At 49.3% G+C, this 19,891-nt stretch overlaps 1 protein-coding gene across 3 annotated transcripts in view; it reads left to right on the plus strand.

Moving 5' to 3' along the window:
- The window catches only part of LOC123370418 (sodium/hydrogen exchanger 10-like), a 262,362-nt gene that overhangs the window by 157,092 nt on the left and 85,379 nt on the right, over positions 1 to 19,891 (plus strand). For all 3 annotated transcript variants that reach the window (XM_045016987.1, XM_045016986.1, XR_006579406.1), the window contains exons 15-16: positions 3,448 to 3,640; positions 11,547 to 11,732. In XM_045016987.1, coding sequence (XP_044872922.1) covers positions 3,448 to 3,640; positions 11,547 to 11,732 — 379 coding nt within the window. The remainder of the gene's footprint in view (positions 1 to 3,447; positions 3,641 to 11,546; positions 11,733 to 19,891) is intronic.

The following is a 19,891-nucleotide window of genomic DNA, read 5'->3' on the forward strand; positions in this document are numbered from 1 at the left end:
GGTATATATCTGGCGCTATAGCGGCGCCACTCCAGGGGGCACCCAACCTACCCACTGAGTGTTGCTAGGGTAAAAATCTTCCGACGAGCGTGCACACGGTGCGCACACACCTAACTGGAATGGATATGAGCAACACATCTCGAAGAACAACAGTTACAACGGTGAGTAACCGTCTTTTCCACAACCTCCCTAAGCAATTTATTCCAGTGCTTAACCACCCTGACAGTTAGGATTTTTTTCCTAATGTCCAACCTAAACCTCCCTTGCAGCAATTTAAGCCCATTGCTTCTTGTCCTATCCTCAGAGGTTAAGAAAAACAGTTTCTCTTCCTCCTCCTTGTAACAACCTTTTACATACTTGAAAACTGTTATCATGTCCTCTCTGTCTTTTTTTTTTTCAGACTAGACAAACCCAATTTTTTCAATCTTCCCTTATAGGTCATGTTTTCCAGACCATTAATTATTTTTGTCGCTCCTCTCTGTATTCTCTCCAATTTGTCCACATCCCTTCCTGTGGCACCCAGAACTGGACACCATACCCAGTTGAGGCCTAATCAGTGCAGAGTATAGCGGAAGAATTACTGCTCTTTTCTTGCTTACAACACTCCTGATGATACATCTCAGAAGGACGTTCGGGTTTTTTTGCAACAGTGTTACACTGTTGACTCATATTTAGTTTGCGGTCCACCATGAGCCCCAGATCCCTTTCCACAGTACTCCTTCCTATGCAGTCATTTCCCATTTTGTATGTGTGCAAGTGATTGTTCCTTCCTAAATGGAGTACTTTGCATTTGTCCTTATTGAATTTCATTTCTCCAGTTTATCCAGATAATTTTGAATTATAATCCTATCCTTGAAAGCACTTGCAACCCCTCCCATCTTGGTATCATTTGCAAACCTTATAAGTATACTTGTACAACACAACATTCTGTGATGTGGTCATCTGTACACACTTTCTCTAAGCATTATTCCATCACTCAGGCTTCTTGTGCTGATGCAAACTTTGGCAAGTTGGTACTTTGTTGTTCAATTCAGAAATCCCACCAATTACAAGAGAACTGCTGATGAGTCACCTGGAGTAGAATGTATATATGCATAATCTCTTGAAGGAGGAAAAAAACATTACTCACCTGTACAGTAACTGTTGTTCCTCAAGATGTATTGTGTACATATGCATTTCACGACCCTCTCTACTCCCCCCTACTTCTGAAGTATGGTAATTTTGCAATGTGAAGGAACTGAGGAGTTGGGGCGGCTCAGCCCTTTATGCCCTTTGCACAAGGACATTAAGGGCACATGCACAGTCCAAACGGCAGGGCCTGCTCTTGTTTTTTTGCCACCCCAAGCAAAAAAAATTATGGCTGCCCCCCATCCCAGTCCTGGGCTCCCCCCGTACCTCCCTGCTGCCCCAGCCCTGGGCTCCCCCCTACTCACACCCCCTGCCGCCTCAGTGCTGGGCTTCCCCCTGTCCCCCACCACCAGTGCCCCCCCACACCTCCTGCCCACCCCAGCCCTGGTCTCTCCCCCCCCCACCTGCACCCTTCTTCTGCCGCAGCCCTGGGTCACTGGTAACTCACTCCCAGGGCAGGTCATTCAGCAGGAATTTTGGATGTGCACAGAACACAAACAGGATTGGTTCCCATATGGTTACAGAACTGCAGTAAAGTGGAACAATTTTCAGCTTGTGTGATTGGAGGATATCAGGATGCATATTATAAGACTGTCCTCCATAAATGAGGAAAAGGTGAGGTGCCTTTATTATTCTTTTGTTCCACTCTTTTTTTCTATGGGGAATTTGCCAGTGCAATATCACTGTCTTTCTTTTAAACAAACAAACAAAAAAAAGGCAATGGCTGTTGAAAATAGCAATTCCAGTCCTAATAACCACTGGGAAGCATTTCTTGCTCATATTTATCCTACTTTTTCTACAGCAAGTTACAGTGGATCAGTATATTTGATTTGAGAGAAATAAGTAACAGCTGCCCAAACCTTGTTTGAGCACTCCTGAATTTTGAGGTGTTCAAATCTGGAAGGCAGGTGCTGGGTGTGTGTGTGGGGGGGGGTGGCTGTGAGCTCCGCAGGGGAGCACGGCAGCATGTATGCAGCAGCGTGTCTGGAGCTGCGCGGAGCCAGACACGCTGGTCTGAGTGGCACAGTAAGGGGGCTGGGGGTTGGAGAAGGGGTAGGAGGTTCCAGGGGGGCAGTCAAGGGACAGGGAGCAGGGGGGGTTGGATGGGGTGGAGGTTCTGGGGGGCAGTCAGGGGACAGGCAGCGGTTGGATAGGCATGGGAGTCCCAGGGGTTTGTCAGGGGACAGGTAGGGAGTGGGGTCCTGGGGGGAAGTTGGGGAGGGTCTCAGGAGGGGGCAGTTGGGGACAAGGAGAAGGGAGGCTTAGATATGGGGTGGGGTCCTGGGGGGCAGTTAGGGGCAGGGGTCCCGGGAGGGGGCAATCAGGGGACAGGGAGCGGGACGGGAGTTGGATGGGTTGGGGTTTCTGTGGGGGGCAGTCGGAGGGAGTGGATGGTGGCCGGGTGGGGCTTCCCTCCCCCTGAAGTGTCCTGTTTTTTAATATTAACATATGGTCTCCCTACCATTCACAGCACTCACAGCACGGTGCTGCATGAGGTCCCCCTCCTTCCTTTCCAGTTGGTAGTGGCCAAGGGAATGCTCCGAAATGTAGTTCTTTCCTTGCTCCAGGGCTGGTTCTATAGGCAGGGAGCTAACCAAGGAACTACAGCTCCCAGAGCCCCCTTTTGGTTCTCAGCTCCCAAGCTCGATCCCTGCCAGCTGCCGCCCCTGCAAATGGGCTGCCCCAAACAGGTCCTTGCTTTGCTGGTGCATAGAGATGCACCTGCCGAACAGTTCTGCTGGTAAAAGTTTCTGACTCCAGTGCTTTGGAAGCACATATATCTGAATGTACATGTGCACAATGCATCTCGAAAAACATTACTGTCATGGTAAATAACCATTTTTTGGGTGAACAGTGCCTTAGATATTTCATTAGTATATAATAGCTTAATTTACATAAACTGTTACTTAGAAAAATTGTAATTATTAGTTACAATTAACTATTATTAATGGGGGGAGGGATAGCTCAGTGGTTTGAGCATTGGCCTGCTAAATCCAGGGTTGTGAATTCAATCCTTGAGGGGGGCCACTTAGAGACCTGGGGCAAAATCAGTACTTGGTCCTGCTAGTGAAGGCAGGGGGCTGGACTTGATGACCTTTCAGGGTCCCTTCCAGTTCTGAGATAGGTATATCTCTATATATTTTTGTATTGTTAAATTACATACTTATTACTAGAATATCAACTAATTAGTGTACTATTGTTTCAATTCATTTCTTGCTGAAATATATAGAAAATCCATATTCACCTGTTTTTAGACAAAACAAATTTAATGTCATAATAAAAAATTCCTAAAATTATTTTCTCAACTTTTTTTTCCAGGAAAAAGATTCTGAAGCTGTGTCACCATATAGTATTTATGGATGAATTTGAGTGCACAAGTTACATTATAACATTATTGAATTTAGTTCCCATTCTAATAGATTTTACACATCTAGATGAAACATATATTAAACAACTAAAAATCTGTAACTACTATTTCATCAGTTTGTATATACTGGAGGCATCATTAAAGGTACTTATGAATTATATTTTTTCCCATGAATGGTAATGCTTCTTGTTGTTTTTTCTTAGAAATGCAAAATTCTATTTAATTATAGATGCCTACAGATCTTTTACAAAAGGGATTCTCTGTTATAAAAGTCAATGGCTTCTTCTATTACATTAATTCTTAAATGTTCTTCTATTATATTAATGAAGTTTTCTTTAGATTAATATGAATTTTTCCACACCACAGTATAAAATCATTAACTTTTTTCTGAACTTGTTAATGGATGATTCTTGCTTTTTGCATAGAGCTGCACTATTATGTCTTGTGCTTTGTGTACGACGGCTTAGATATACTCTGTATCGCTTAGTCATGAAAGTATTGAGTTGCTTCCTCCAAGACAACAGTTACATGTTTGTAAGAGACCTACTGATAAAGAAAGGGGGAGTAATTTTTATCCCAACTTATATTTGCTAGTTTCCAAACATTGAGCTTCAGTATCAGCACAATCTTCAAGTGGCCTCTGCAAGTTCTCACTTTTGGGATGAGCTGGTGATGCAGTTCTGATAATGGAACATTTCATATCAGTGCCATTAGTTATGTTCTTCTTCAAGTGCTTGCTCATGTCGATTCCATTCTAGGTGTGCGCGCGCCCATGTGCATGGCCGTCGGAGATTTTTGCCTTAGCAGTACCCATAGGGCCGCCTGTGGCACCCTCTGGAGTTCTGCACTGATGCTTTGGTATATCATGCACCGCCGGCCTTATGCCCTCTCAGTTCCTTCTTACCACCCATGATGGTCAGTTGGAGCACCTTTCTTGCTTAGCAAGAGCTAGCAGTTTCTCCTTTTTGAATTTCATGCCTTAGGGTCTTTGTACATAGTTTGCATTTGGTAGTGTTAAGTAGTTGTTAAGTACAGTAACTCCTCATTTAACGTTGTAGTTATGTTCCTGAAAAATAAGACTTTAAGTGAAACGATGTTAAGTGAATCCAATTTCCCCATAAGAATTAATGTAAATAGGGGAGTTAGGTTCCAGGGCAGCTTCTCCTACTCTGCAAGCACCGGGGCGGGGGAGCTCAATCCTCAGCCTACCCACTCCACCCCTTTCCCTTGACCCGCCTTTTCTCCCCCCCACCTCCTCCCCCTTTACTTCACACACTGCGTCCTGGCAGCACGGCCAGTGGCCAACGCAGTGGCCGTATTGGAGCACGTGGGGCATACCAGTGATGATGATGCCCCTTTCACAGTACTCCTTGGTGGCTGCATCAGAGCATCGGTTGGTGGCTCGACCGGTGCCGGGCCTGGTACCGAAAGCCTATTCTGAGGTCAGCGCGGAGGAACCTGTGCCCACCCCTAAGCCTCCTTCTCCGCCAGTGGTTGAGACTCCGGTACCTCCACCAGTGGTCCAGTCTTCCTCATCATTCCCGGATGAGGCAGTCGCAGGACCTTCCAGAGCTAGCTTGACAGATGGATTTAGGGAGCCTCAAGCCCTTTTCCGGCGCATGGCCGACAACTTTGGGCTTCAGGTGTAGGAGATGGCAGAGCAGGGAGGACACCATCTTCAATGTCCTCTTGGTTTCTATGCCCATCCAGGTCACCCTGCCAAGATAGCCAGGACCCTGTGGCAGACCCCCTCCTCCATCCCTCCCACCTCGAAATGGGCTGAGAAAAAGTACTTTGTGCCAGCCAAAGATTTTGAATACCTTTATACCCACCCACCCTGGGCTCGCTGGTTGTCTGCAGCCAACGAGGACAAGCAGGTTTCCACCGTCTCAACTCCCAAAAGCAAAGAGGCTGAAAAACTCAATTTATTTGGGAGAAAAAATTATTTGATCGCCAACCTGCAATTCCGGATGGTGAACCATCAGGCCCTGCTGAGCCGGTAGAATTTTAATCTCTGTGACAATCTTAAGAAGTTCCAGGAATCCCTCCCTCAAGGTCTAGCCCAAGAGTTTAGCACCCTAATAGAGGAGGGTACTGTGGCGGCCAGATGTTCCCTGCAGATGGCATGGGTCACATCAGTGGTGGTCATGTGATGCAGCTCCTGGCTCCAAACAGCAGACATCTACCAGGAGATGCAGGCCCCGTTCCAGAACTTCCCTTTTGACAGAGTTGGTCTGTTCTCCAATCAAACAGATGCCAGGCTGCATGAGTTGAAGGACACTGGGGCTACCCTTCACTCATTGGGCATGAACATGCCGCAATCAGCCAGGAAGCCCTTTCAGCCACCACTGTTGCCAAGACCCTGGCAAGATCCCATCGGTGATCTACAAGGAGAAGGGATGCTGGTTTTAGTCATCGTCACCCTTTTTCCTCCCACTCGCCAGCCTAGTCCAGACATGCCAAACATCCAGGGAGCCTGAAGTGATCATTTTGAGGGTGCACCCGAGAGAGATGCCCCTGTCAGTCAACCGGATCCTACCCACCTTTTCCTCAACCACCCCTCTCTCTACTGCTCAGCCTGGTTGCGACTTACGGCAGACCACTGGGTCCTGGACATAGGAGCTTGGGGCTATACCCTGCAACACGAGGCTGCCCCTCCATCCTGCCCCCACCCCACTTTCCCGTCCCTCTTCAGGGACCCTTCTCATGAGCAACTCTTTGTTCAGGAGGTCGAGAAGCTCCTGGGCTTGGGGGCTGTGGAGGAGGTACCTCGGGACATGGAAGAGGATTCTACTCCTGCTACTTCCTAATCCCAAAGGCAAAAGGGGGCCTCAGACCCATCCTAGACTTGCGTGGCCTCAACAAGTCTCTCAAGAAGTTGAAATTCGGCATGATCTCCCTGGTCTCTACCATTCCTTCCCTGGATCCGGGGGACTGGTATGCCGATCTTGACTTAAAGAATGCTTACTTTCATGTCTCCATATTCCCAGGGCACAGGCATTTCCTTCATTTCATAGAAGCTGGGTGCCACTTCCAGTTCATCTGGGCAAGCTCAACACACAGGGCCGCTGGCTGCACAACCATTTGTCCCTTCATATCAATGTCAGGGAGCTCAGAGCAGTTCACCTGGCCTGCTTGGCGTTCTTGCCCCACCTGAAGGGCAGGGTGGTTTGAGTCCTGATGGACAATACAGCCGCAATGTATTACATCAACAGGCAGAGAAGCACCAGGTCTTTGGCCCTTTGCTGGGAGATGCTCAGCCTCTGGGGCTTTTGTATGTGGCATGACATTCATCTGGTAGCCGTCCACTTGCCCGGAACCAGGAATGTCCTGGCAGATCACCTCAGCAGGAACTTTTTGTCTTGCTACAAATGGTCATTTCATCCCGAGGTGGTCAGCCTAATCTTCTGCAGGTGGGGGACTCCCCAGGTGCACCTGTTTGCTTCCAGGCAGATCAGAAAGTGTCATGTATTCTGATCTCTGCAGGGCAGGGACAAGGGCTCCTTGTCAGATGCCTTCCTGGTTCCATGGTTGGGAGCGCTGATGTACGCCTTCCCACTGATTCTGTTGATCCACAAGGTCCTGCTAAAGGTGAAGCAAGACAATGCATCAGTTATCCTCATAGCCCCAGCATCTAAATTTCCTGTAAGCCATGCGGCTGGACAGCAGGCTATTTAGCACCACACAGTCACTTGTGGAACCTGCTCAGCCATCCTGCCGGGGGAAGAGCGCGCCATAGGCACCAACTTCCCCCATAGACGGGGGGTGCTCAACCCCCCCTTCCGCCCCAGGCCCTGCCCCCACTCACCCCCTTCCCCCATGTCCCCTCCCCGCCTCCTGTCCCGAGTGCACCCTGTCCCTGCTCCTCCCCCTCCCTCCTGTAGCTTCCTACGTGCCACAAAACAGCAATTTGCGGTGGGTAGGAGGCACTGGGAGGAGCTGGTCAGCGGGGCCACCAGCAGGTGAGGGGCAGGAGGAACTTGGCTGCTGGTACATGCTACTGAGCAGCAGCTGCTAATTTTTCTCTGTGAGTGCTCCAGCCCTGGAGCACCCATGGAGTTGGTGCCTATAGGGTGCCCCTCCCCCAGCCCCAACTCAGCCCCAGACCTGCTGCAGCCAGGGGAGAGGCGGCCCAAACCTAGCCCCGGCCTGGACCTGCCATGGCTGGGGTGCCTATCCCGCGGCCCTAGCCCTGGAACTGCTGCAGTGGGGAGAGGCACCTCTCCCCACCAGCCCAAGTCCTGCTGCAGCTTAGGGGAGTCCTCTCTTCCTGATGTAGCCCTGGAGCACCCTTCTGCACTCCAAACCCCTCATTCCCAGCCCCCCCCAGAGCACACACCCACTGCTGGAGCCTTCACCCTATGCACCCCAACCCTCTGCCCCAGCCCTGAGCGCCTCATCCCTGACCCCACCCAAGAGCACACACCCCCAGCCGGAGCCATCAAACCCCTGCACCCTCTGCCCCAGCCCTGAGCCCCCTCCCACACTCCGAACCCCTTGGCCCCACCCTCACCACATACATTTTCTTATGTGCACCAATATGAAGGTGATGTGTCACACATCACTCTATATTGGTTCACATAACAAAATTCATTCTGTACATGTGAAGGAAAAATTAGAGGGAACACTGCCCAGCGTGGCCTTGTCGACACTGGTTTGGCATGCTGCTGAATCTTTCAGCAGTCACTCCATTGCAGCTACCTCTCTGGATGGATCTGCTGTCCCAGAACCACGGTAATCTACTGCACCAGCACCTGGCGTCACTGCACTTGACAGCTTGGCTGCTGTGTGGCTAAATATGGATGAACGGGAGTGCTCAGCTGGTGTCCAACAGGTACTGCTGGGCAGCAGGAAACCTTCCACCAGGGCTATCTATGTGGCAAAGTGAAAGTGGTTCATGTGTTGGGCCTCAGACCGATACATTTGTGTGGAAGAGGCCTCGCTGCAGGACATCCTGGACTATTTACTGCATCTTAAGCTCCAGGGCATGTCGCTATCTTCGATCAAGGTATACCAGTCAGCCATTTCAGCATTCCACCCTCCATTTCAAGGCCGATTGGTCTTCGCCCATCTCATGACAGTGCAGTTCCTGAAAAGTTTGGAGCACCTTAACCCACATCTCCAGGACCCTGTCCCCCCTTGGGAACTGAATCTTGTGCTGTCGAGGCTCATGGGTCCCCCCCCCTTTGAACCCTTGGCTTCCTGCCCCCTCCTGCTTCTCTCCTGGAAGGTCTCCTTCTTGGTTGCTATAACTTTGGCCTGTAGGGTGTCTGAGATCAGGGCGCTCATGTCCGAGTTGCCTTGTACAGTCTTCTATAAGGACAAGGTCCATCTGTGTCCATACCCGGCTTTTCTGCCCAAGGTCGTCTCCCAGTTCCACACTGGTCAAGACATTTACTTACCAGTCCTTTGTCCAAAACCTAATACAATGGATGAGGAATGCAGGCTGCATACCCTGGCTGTCAGACAGGTGCTGGCCTTCTACATTGATAGAACAAAGCAGTTCCATAAGTCAATGCAGTTGTTCATTGCTGTCACTGACAGGATGAAAGGTTGCCCAGTGTCAGCCCAGAGAATCTCATCTTGGACCACGGCCTGCGACTGCTACTGCTATGAGCTGGCAAAGGTGCTCCTGCTGGATATCGTGACAGCTCATTTGACTAGGGCGCAGGCATCAGCAGCAGCCTTCCTGGCGCATGTGCTGATCCAAGAGATCTGTTGGGGTGCCACCTGGTCATCCAGCCACACATTCGCGTTGCACTACACACTGACCCAGCAGTCTTGAGATAATACTGGCTTTGGCAGAGCAGTGCTGCAAGCAGCAAGACTCTGAACTCTGAGTCCACATCTGCTGATTGTGCTTGTGAGTCACCTAGAATGGAATTGACATGAGCAAGTACTCGAAGAAGAAAAACAGTTACCTGCCTTTCATAAGTGTTGTTCTTGGAGATGTCCATTCCATTACCTGCCCTCCTGCCCCTCTGTCAGAGTTGTTGGCAAGATGGTACTGAGAGAGCGTAGGGCCGGCGGTGCCTGATATACCGCAGCATGAGCGCGGAGCTCCAGAGGGCGCCAAGCCAGCCCTACTGGTATTGCTAAGGCCAAAATCTCAGACGGCTGCGCACGTGGGCGTGTGCATACCTAGATTGGAATTGACATGAGCAGCACATCTTGAACAACAGTTACGAAAGGTGGGTAACCAGTTTTTCTCCTGCCCCATGTTGTTCTTGAGCATTCTCAGAACCAGGTTATAGAAGGGGTGTGGCACTTAAGACACATCAGTTCCTTCCCACTGTGGCTGGTTTTCTTTATTTGTTTTTATTTTTTAAGAGTTATTGTTTGTTTTCTACTAGTTTTGGGGTTCCTGGGCAACAGTATTGGCACTTGGATCCTGTGGTGTAGATCCAAAGGGGAAAAGGCCAGGCTTCAAAATATAGGCCTATTGTCCTGCTGTATTCTCCATTTTAAATCTTAGAGGAGGCTTGCCTGGGAGAAGGGCATTTTTCCTCACCTAATCCCTCGCCTTCCTAATCTGCAGCACCTTCACCCCAAGATTTTATAATGAATACTTAAGCAAACTCCAAGCCTCACTGCCCCAGGAGGCCCTGGCAGTAAACTCTCTGGATTCGAATCCATTAAACGATCTGTAAGTAAAATCAGACTGTTTCAGCCTACAATGTCTTGGAGGGCAAAAACAATCTAAAACTCTTCATAAGGCACTGCCCTCCACTCCTGGAGTGGTATCAAATCCTTCAGTACAGAAGGATCTGAAGCCCCTACCTGTGTGGAGGATGCCATTTTGCTCTATGTACAGTGCATGGGAGGTCATGCTGTGTGGAGGACACCATACTGTAGAGCAAAATGGCACTCTCCACACAAGTAGGGTACCAAAATTGAGTTTTACAAGAGGCTCCCAATGGACAGATGCCACCACTGGTGACTGGGGTCACCAAAGCCCTCTTTTTGATAGCGTTGCCCTCAGAATATTTAGCGACACTGAGAGTGGGGGAGACCAGGAACTCGTGCAAGACAGCTCAAATGGGCACTGCTATGATTAAACCTTCCAATGTCAGAGCTGTACCATTGACATTTCCCAAGAGTGGGAATGTGTAGAGTCCATCTTGAAGAACTCCAGTTACAAGGGAATAAACTTCATATTTTCAATAAAATAATTATCCATTGAAAAAATGGAATGGAACATGGTAAATTGGAAAGTCTTGAGATTTTTTCTGACCTTCTAATCATGTCTTGAAAGTAGAGCTAAGTGGGAAACAGCTTTCCTATTTCCATGAAAAAATTTGAGATTTTGAAAAATTTCCCTTCCACATCAGGATGACCCTGAGACCTTTTGATATTTTTCACAAAAAAATCAGAGAAAGATACCCCAGAATAACCAATAGTGCTATGGCGCCACTCTAGGGTGCAGGAGACATGGCAGAACCAAATTCAAGTCCTTGTTCTGCCTGATTTGGAGGAGGGATGTGAACGCAGATCTCCCACATCCTGAGTGAATGCCTTATCCCGTGGGATACAGTCAGTCTGTCACTCTTTCCTATTGGAGCTGTTCCACTTTAATTATTTATATAAATATTCATTGTGCTAGAAAGAGATAGTGTCCTAGGTAGGGGAAAGGATTTCTTCCCCCCAATATTCATCTCTGAAGTGACTGGCCCAGGAATAACTCAGCTGCTCCTGCTGTGTTCTGGAGCCAGAATTTAAGTCTTAAACAGTTTACATATCTGTTTCAATCTGCCTCCCTGCAGTTGCAGAAAGGTAATACTTCAGAGGTACCTTTGAGACCAGAAGGGCTAGAAATATGTTTTGTTTTTTAGTTAAAGGTTTTAATTCTGCATAAATTGGTTGGTAAGACCTATGGGGAATTTTATGCACTGTTAATAGATGGATGAGTGGATTTGTCAAGCCTGGGTAGTGTTAAAAGATGCATTATAATTCTTTTCAGATTTGAGTAAAAGCTTAATATATTCTCTTGTTTTATAATGTAAATGATGTAATGAATCTAAATAAATACTTTGTTTCTTTTTAATAACAGGCTTTAGCCATGGGGAAGGCTTACATCTTTCATCATTGGAATCAGTTTGAACTAGTAATCATAATAGTTGGACTCATAGATATCATGATTATTAATATCTTTAAGCCACTTCACCCAACATATATGATTAAGACTATCAGGGTATTCCGAATCATTCGCCTTATTAGAGTTCTGCGTCTTTTGAAGGTAAAGATAAATTTTTTTTATAACTTTTAACAAGGAACTATAAAAGCATGCAGCTTTGTGTTTTATTTTTAGGTTCAGTAAAATAAAATGTAAACCAAATTCTTAAATGTTATTGTTTTAAATCTGTGTGGCTCCTCCTTGATGTGACATCCCCTTATGTGCTTTGCTGGTGATATCTCACAGCATGCTGCACTGAGAGCATAGGAGTATGTGGAATGCTTATAGAGCTAAGATAAAACCATGTTTCTTTCTCATAAAACTGCCTCCCCACATCTACTCTTAAATTTTGCATGGTATATCACATGATCTGTGGAACAATTGAATGCACTGTACTTTAGGAGAGGGTCATAACAGTCTACATTGAGGGTTAGGGGTGCACAACCTACCTTTTCCTCTCAAATCCTGTTTATTCTGCTATTTAAGAAAAATCAGACAATCTGAGGGTTGCTGGCCAGACATTCTTCTTCTTGTGTTTTGTTTTTTAAATTCTAATTTATGAGGAAAGTTTTCTTCATCCTTTCCCCCCACTACTAAGTCTATTAATGCATAGAATTAAAGTACTTTTCTAGTTTCTGTTGCTTTCAGCCACCATGGTTAAACATGTCAGAAAGTGTAGCTTCAATACATATGCTTCATATGCTCACAAGCTCAGGCTTTGTTCAGGACTCTTATTGTGACTGCTGGAACTGGGATGAAAGAAAAAAACAACATTGTGGTGTACTTTCCCCATCTAAAATCCTAAGAGGGGTTGTGATAAATGAAGTGGGGGATTGCTCTCTTTTATGGATACCCAGCCAGCCAGTTAGCTATAAAATCCCTGTTAGTAGCTGTTCTCTACTTGCTCTACATGTAAAGGGTTAAAAAGTCCATAGGTAAAAGGAAGGGAGTAGGTACCTGACTAAAAGAGCCAATAGGAAGGCTAGAACTTCTTAAAATTGGAAAAAAAATTCCCCTTTGTCTTCTGTGTTGTTCTCCCAGAGAGCAGGGACAGGGCTGGAACTATGCTGTAAGAGCTTGCGCCAGGTATGAAAAATGATCAAATCATACCTAGAAACTACTCATTTGAAATCCCAGATATGTAAGTAGATCAGGAAATGTCTAGGAAGACGCGATTAGGTTTATCTCATTTATTTCTTTATGGCTTGTGGACTCCTCTATGCTAACCCCAAATGCTTTTGCTTTTTCTTGTAACCTTTAAACTGGACTCCAAGAAGCTATCTTGATGCTTAATCCTTGTAAATGTGTTTTTTAAAACCTAGCAAAAAGCCTAAGTTCCAGATGTATTTTCTTTCTTTTTGTTTTTAATAAAATTTACCTTTTTTAAGAACAGGATTGAATTTTTGTGTCCCTAAGAGATTTGTCCATATGATGTTTAATTAGCTGGTGGCAACAGCTGACTTCCTTTGTTTTCTTTCTCAACTCTTCCACGGCGGGGGGCAGTGGAAGGGCTTGAGGGTACCCACAGGAAAGAATTCCCAAGTGCACCTTCCTAGGTTCTAAAAGGGGTTTTTTGCACTTGGGTGGTAGCAGCATCTACCCATCCAAGGTCAGAGAAAAGCTGTAACCTTGGGAGTTTAATACAAGCCTGGAATGGCAGTATTAATTTTTAGAATCCTTGCAGGCCCCCACCTCCTGTACTCGAAGTGCCAGAGTGGGGAATCATCCTTGACAGGGGTTCACTTTATTCAGCCCCTGTTCACCATCATTATAGGGAATTATTTTGCCTTGAAGCTAGATAACATGTAAATTTGTTATAAGTCCAACATATTTAGCTAGCCTTATAATCAGGAGTCATATAGTGCAAGTGCTCATAGATATGTTAGCTGCAATGTATTACCTGAACTACTATCATGCCCAGAGTTGTAGCTGCAAGAGATTTCTGGTTTTCCCACCTGAACAAATTTTCCTGATCACGTGATTCACTTGGGTAACTCTGCTCCACAAGTTGGATCTAAAGTGAGCAGACTTATTTGCAACCAGGATGGGGCCCTGGTTTTTTAAGTCATCTGGATTGTTTTGTCGCATCTGGAGAAGGGGCTGAATGGGAATCTTAATGGATCATCCTTTGTATTCAGACCTATTATTTGGAGACAGGAGTTTATGTATCTGATAGTCTCAACATCCTTTCTACTAAGACAATATAATTTTTTGTTTTTAAATTTGTATAAAGTGATCGTCCAGGTGGCAGCAGTGCATGTTGCCTTATACATGTCAGTCTTTTAAGCACATTTTGCCTGTTCTTTGGAAACTTGTGTATCATCTCCAGTGTGAGGCCATGCTGCCCTGCCGCAGCAAATTGGTGCTCTTGGTGCTGTGGGAGTGCTATTTGCATCAATGAAGGTGTTATTACCTGGGAAACATGACCAATCAGCAAATTATTTCTGGTTTCAACACAGATGTCCACAAAAATTCTTCTTTGAATGCTTGCTCCATGTCAATTCCATTTTAGTTCATTCTAGGTGTGTGTGTGCCTACATACGCGGACGTCAGAGACTTTTGCCTTAGCAGTATCCATAGGGCTGGCTGTGGAGCCCTCTGGGGTGCCGCGCTCAAGCCGTGGTATTTCAGGCACAGCGGGCCCTATGCCCTCTAAATTCCTTCTTATCACCCGCGGTGGTCAGTCAGAACGCCTTTGTCCCTTGCTTCACAAGTGGCCAGCTGTATTTTTTTTTCTATCTCAGCCTTGTGCTTCTAGCTGTAAATAGTTTAACCATTGTTAGTTAGTTGTTAAGTAGCTGTTAAGTGTTAGATCAGGGGTTGACAACCTACAACACAAGTGCCAAAGGTGGCATGCAAGCTGATTTTTGATGCCACGTGGCGTGGGCTGAGTCACCCAGCCTGCTGCCACTCGGGGGTTCCTGCTGCTGGCCCCTTGCCAGCCGGGGTTCCACCACCGGTCCCACTCAGAGCCCACTGCCGGCCTGGGTGAAGGAACCCCAGGCTGGCAGTGGGCTGAGACCCCAGCTGGCAGGAGCCAGGGGCCAAAACCCCAGAGCTGGGGCGGGCTGAGCCCTACCAACTGCCAGCTCCACTCACCTCAGCTGCTGATCTGGGGTTCCAGCCGTTGACTTCCTGCCAGCCGGGGTCTGGATCTCCAGCCTGGAGTCCCAGCAGGCCACCCTCGGCTCTGCTCCTAGCCTTGTTCGATCATTTCAGCCTGCTTGGACAGACGCATTTGGATTTATTGAAAAGAAGGACCGTGCTATTTGTGCTTTCTGTTATGAAAGTGGTGTTTGTCGTACATCAAGTGTTCGACATTTTGAAATGAAGCACAAGAAAACCTTTCTTGACAAAGCAGACAAGACTGAATCAATCAAAAAGGCAGGAGCAGCCTCTGAGAAGCAAAGCAGTGTTTTTAAAAGCTTAAGTGTACTAAAAATCAAGCTACAGAAGGAAGTTACAAGATTGCACAGTGCATTGCAAAAAAACAGAAAGCCGTTTACAGATGGGGAATATATAAAAGAAGTTTTTCTCAGCAGTTCGGAGATTTTGTTCAATGATTTGCCAAATAAAGATACCATCATATCTAGAATAAAAGAACTGCCCATCTCTGCCAGAACAGTTGAGAGATGCATAAGTGAAATGGCAGAAAACATTAAGGAAAAGCAGACGACTGCATTGAAAGACACAACATTTAGTGTTGCAGTTTATGAGAGCGTGGATATAAATGACATTCCACATTTGGCAGTTGTTGCAAGATACTGTGCTTCTGATGAAATCCAAGAGAAACTGTTGCCTCAAAGCCCTGCATGGCACAACAAAGGGGGAAGATACACTGGAAAGTTTTGTAAACCATTTTGAAGAACGAGGAGTTGACATCAGAAAAATATTTTGTGTGACAACAGATGGTGCTCCTGCCATGGTTGGAAAACAGAAGGGATTTGTAAAGTTACGTGAAGATCAAATTGGCCGTCCAACAGTCAAATTTCACTGTATCATCCATCAAGAAAACCTGTGTGCTAAAATTTCTAATTCAGAGCTTAATAATGTGATGAATACAGTTGTGCGAATTGTGAATTTCCTTGTTGCTCAATCTGCTTCGACTCACAATTTCAAGCACTGCTAGAAGAGATGGACAGTGCTTATAATGACATCCCACTTCACAACAACATTCGGTGGCTAAGTCATGGCAAGGTTTTGGTGCGCTTTGTAAATGGTTTTGATGCAATCAAGGCCTTTTTAATCGGAAAAAAGAACAAAACTACCCTGAACTGGATGATGCCAAATGGCTGTGTAAGCTCATGTTTCTAACTGATATCACCGCTCGCCTAAACAAACTCAACGTCTGTCTCCAGGGTGCAGGGCAAACAGTTCTGGATCTTTATGAAACCTGGAAAGCATTTGTTGTGAAACCAGCAGTTCTTCTTTGAGTGATTGCTCCTATGCATTCTAGTTAGGTGTGCGCGCCGTGCGTGCACGGCTCTTCGGAACATTTTTACCCTAGCAACTCCGGCGGGCCGGCTGGGCGCCCCCTGGAGTGGCGCCGCCATGGCGCTGGATATATACCCCAGCCGGCCCGTCCGCTCCTCAGTTCCTTCTTACCACCCGTGACGGCCAGTTGGAACAGTGGAGTGCTCCCTTACCTCCACAGCCTTAGCGTTTCTCCATTTCTTCAGTGTACATAGTTGGTTAACTTAGTTTAGTTGTTAGATTAGTTGAATAAGTTTAGTTAGAGATAGTATAGTAAGGGAATTAGGGGGTTAGCCCCTCGTCTTCCACAACCAGTGCGGGCTCATGCCCAAGGCACCGGGATTTAAGCCCTGTGCGGCTTGCCAGCGGCATATGCCAGTTGGGGACCCGCACGACTCCTGCCTGCGCTGCCTCGGGGAATCCCACAGAACAGATAAGTGCCCGATCTGCACGGCGTTTAAGCCGCGCACCAGAAAGGAGCGGGACTCTCGCCTGAAGCAGCTCCTTACGGAGGTGGCACTTCAACCTCCCGCGCTGTCCCCAGCGGCACCGAAATCGTCCTCGGCACGCAGCGCACCAGCGGCACTGAGCCGCCCCGGTACCGACACTGCTCAGACTTTGCAGCCGGCACCGACGTCCCGGCACCGTTCCCTCTCTCCACCGAGGAAACGGAAGACGGCACACTCGGCTTCTAAGCCTCATGCTCCGGGACAGCTTACCCAGCCATCACCGGCACCTCCGGCACCGGATGTGGTAGTGCACAAGCCGTGCACGGTTCCGTTGACTCCGGCACCTCAAGAGCTGTCGAGTCCGGTACCTCCCTGCTCCCTGGTGCCAACCGCGGTCGAGCTACATCTCCCGTCCACGCCCGAGACCTTCTCGATGGTGAGAGGGCTCAGCGAGCTCACAGAGACACCGAGCCTCCGGCACCGCCGGTGCGGGCTGTTCAGTCGGTGGGCAAGCCGACGATGATGCGGCCCCCCGACAGACGGGATAGACGGCGCTCCAAGTCTCGGTCCCGGTCCCGATCCCGGAAACGGTCGCCGTCATGCCGATCCCGATCCCGGCACCGATCAACGTCTCGGTACCGCTCCCCGTCTCGGCACCGGTCGCAGTCCCGGTACCGCTCAGCATCGCGGTACCGGTCGCACTCCCGGCGACGCTCCCGGTCCCAGTCACTGGACCGCCGGTACCGTAGGAGGTCTGGCTCCTGGTACCGTGCTCGGCACCGCGACTCCCGAAGCCGCTCCCGTCACCGTCGATCGAGATCGCAGTCATGCTCTCGGTACCGAGGTAGTCGACGGTCCCGATCTCCATCCTGGCACCGCGACGGTCGGCACCGATCCTCGGCACCGTCCGGGGACAAACTGCCAACTTCCACGGCGCACTCCATCAGCGCCTCTGCCCCCCCCCGTGGCCTTCGCGTCAGTCGCCAGGACCTTGGACCACAGCAGTGGGGTTTTTGGGTCCCTACCACGAGCCCCAAGGGCTCCCTCTCCCCCCGCGTCCCGCGGGTGCTGAACACAGGGTGCCAGAAGCCACAGTGAGCAGGCCCTCCCCCATCACCACCGGGTGAGGCTCTGTCGCCACCTGGTCCCGCAGAGCATCCGGGGCACGACACCAGCAGATGTGGTGGTCCAGACTCTATCCTCATCTTCCTCTCCGGATGAGGTGGTGGCGAGGGCTTCTACGACGGACCCCCCTCCGATTGACTTGCGGGCCCACCAGGACCTTCTTCTCAGGGTGGCGAAGGCTATTGACCTCCCGGTGGCGGAGGTCCCGGAGGATGACGACCCGGTGACCAAGGTGATCGGAGCTGAGGCCCCGCTGCGGGTGGCCCTCCCGTTCATCCGGACTATCCAGAAGAATGCCACTACCATCTGGCAGTCACCGGCGTCCGTCCCTCCTACCGCACGGGGTGTTGAACGAAAGTACTTGGTTCCCCCCACCGGCTACGAGTATTTGTACACCCACCCCACTCCAGACTCCCTCGTAGTGCAGTCTGTTAATGACCGCGAGAGGCATGGGCAGCCAGCTCCGGCGCCAAAGTCTAAGGATGCCAGGCGCATGGACCTGTTGGGCCGGAAGGTGTATTCGGCAGGGGGTCTCCAGCTCCGGATTGCCAACCAGTTGGCCCTCCTAGCTCGTTACACCTTTGACATTTTCGTGTCCCTGACTAAGTTCTCGGAGCTGATCCCGACGGCTTCCCGACAGGAGTTCTCTGCTCTCATCGAAGAGAGCAGGAAAGCCTCCCGGTCCTCCATCCAGGCTGCTCTGGACTCGGTGGACTCAGGGGCCAGAACTCTGGCCTCAGGAGTGACCATGCGGCGCATCTCCTGGCTGCAGTCCTCCACCTTGCCGCCGGAGGTGCAATATACTCTACAGGACCTCCCCTTTGAGACTCACGGTCTGTTCTCGGAGAAAACGGACTCCAGGATTCAGACCCTCAAGGATGGTTGTATCGCTATTCGCACCTTGGGTATGCACACACTGGCTACCCAGAGGAGGTCATTCCGGCAGCAGCAGCCCTACCGGCCATTTACCCAGGCCAGGTCGCGGCCGTACAATAGTCGGCGAAGCAGTCTAAACCGCCGTAGGCCATCCGGCAACAAGCGCAACCAGGCCCAGGCGTCGTCCAAGGCCCCGCAAGGGCCCAAGCAGGCGTTTTGACGGGACACCCGAGGACGGCCCATCAGTCTCTTCCCCGGATCCTTCCCGTTTATTTTGCAACTGCCTTTCTCACTTCCTCCCGGCGTGGTCCCAAATAATGACGGACAACTGGGTACTTCATACTATCCAGTACGGATACCGCCTTCAGTTTGTTTCGCCCCCACCCTCCCCATCCCTCTTCAGGGACCCCTCTCACGAGCAATTCCTCCTACAAGAGGTCGAGACTCTGTTGAGCTTGGGTGCCATAGAGGAGGTGCCGCACGATATGTGGGGCAGGGGATTCTATTCCCGTTATTTTCTCATCCCCAAGGCGAAAGGAGGTCTCCGGCCTATACTAGATTTCCGGGAGCTCAACAGGTACTTGCTCAAGCTCAAATTTCGCATGGTAACCCTGGGGACCATCATTTCCTCCCTGGATCCAGGAGACTGGTTTGCCGCCCTCGATATGAAGGACGCGTACTTCCACGTCGCGATTTACCCTCCCCATCGACGCTACCTGCGTTTCGTGGTCAACAGCGTGCACTACCAGTTTGCGGTGCTACCCTTCGGCCTGTCCACCACGCCGAGGGTCTTCACCAAGTGCATGGCAGTAGTTGCTGCAGAACTCCGCCGTCGTCGCATACAAGTCTACCCGTATCTCGACGACTGGCTGGTTCGCGGACCATCCCAACAACTGGTAGCAGATCAAATGTCCGAAATACTATCCCTGTTTCGGGTACTGGGCCTTCTTGTCAATGCCAAGAAGTCCTCTTTGACTCCATCGCAAAGAGTGGAGTTCATCGGAGCGGTCCTCGACTCCACGGTGGCCAGGGCCTGCCTCCCTCGACCTCGGCACCAGACGATGGTCTCCATCATCCGGGACCTGCACACCTTTCCCACTACAACAGTTCGGTCCTGCCTACGCCTCCTGGGTCACATGGCATCCTGCACGTTCGTCACCGCGTACGCGAGACTGCGCATTCGCCCATTTCAATCCTGGCTGGCGTCAGTGTACCGCCCGCACCGCGACTCCATAGACATGGTAGTCACAGTCACGAAACCGACCCTCGACTCCCTCAACTGGTGGCTGGACCCAGAGA

This window comes from Mauremys mutica, chromosome 4, assembly GCF_020497125.1.
Source record: "Mauremys mutica isolate MM-2020 ecotype Southern chromosome 4, ASM2049712v1, whole genome shotgun sequence".
Lineage (NCBI taxonomy): Eukaryota > Metazoa > Chordata > Testudines > Geoemydidae > Mauremys > Mauremys mutica.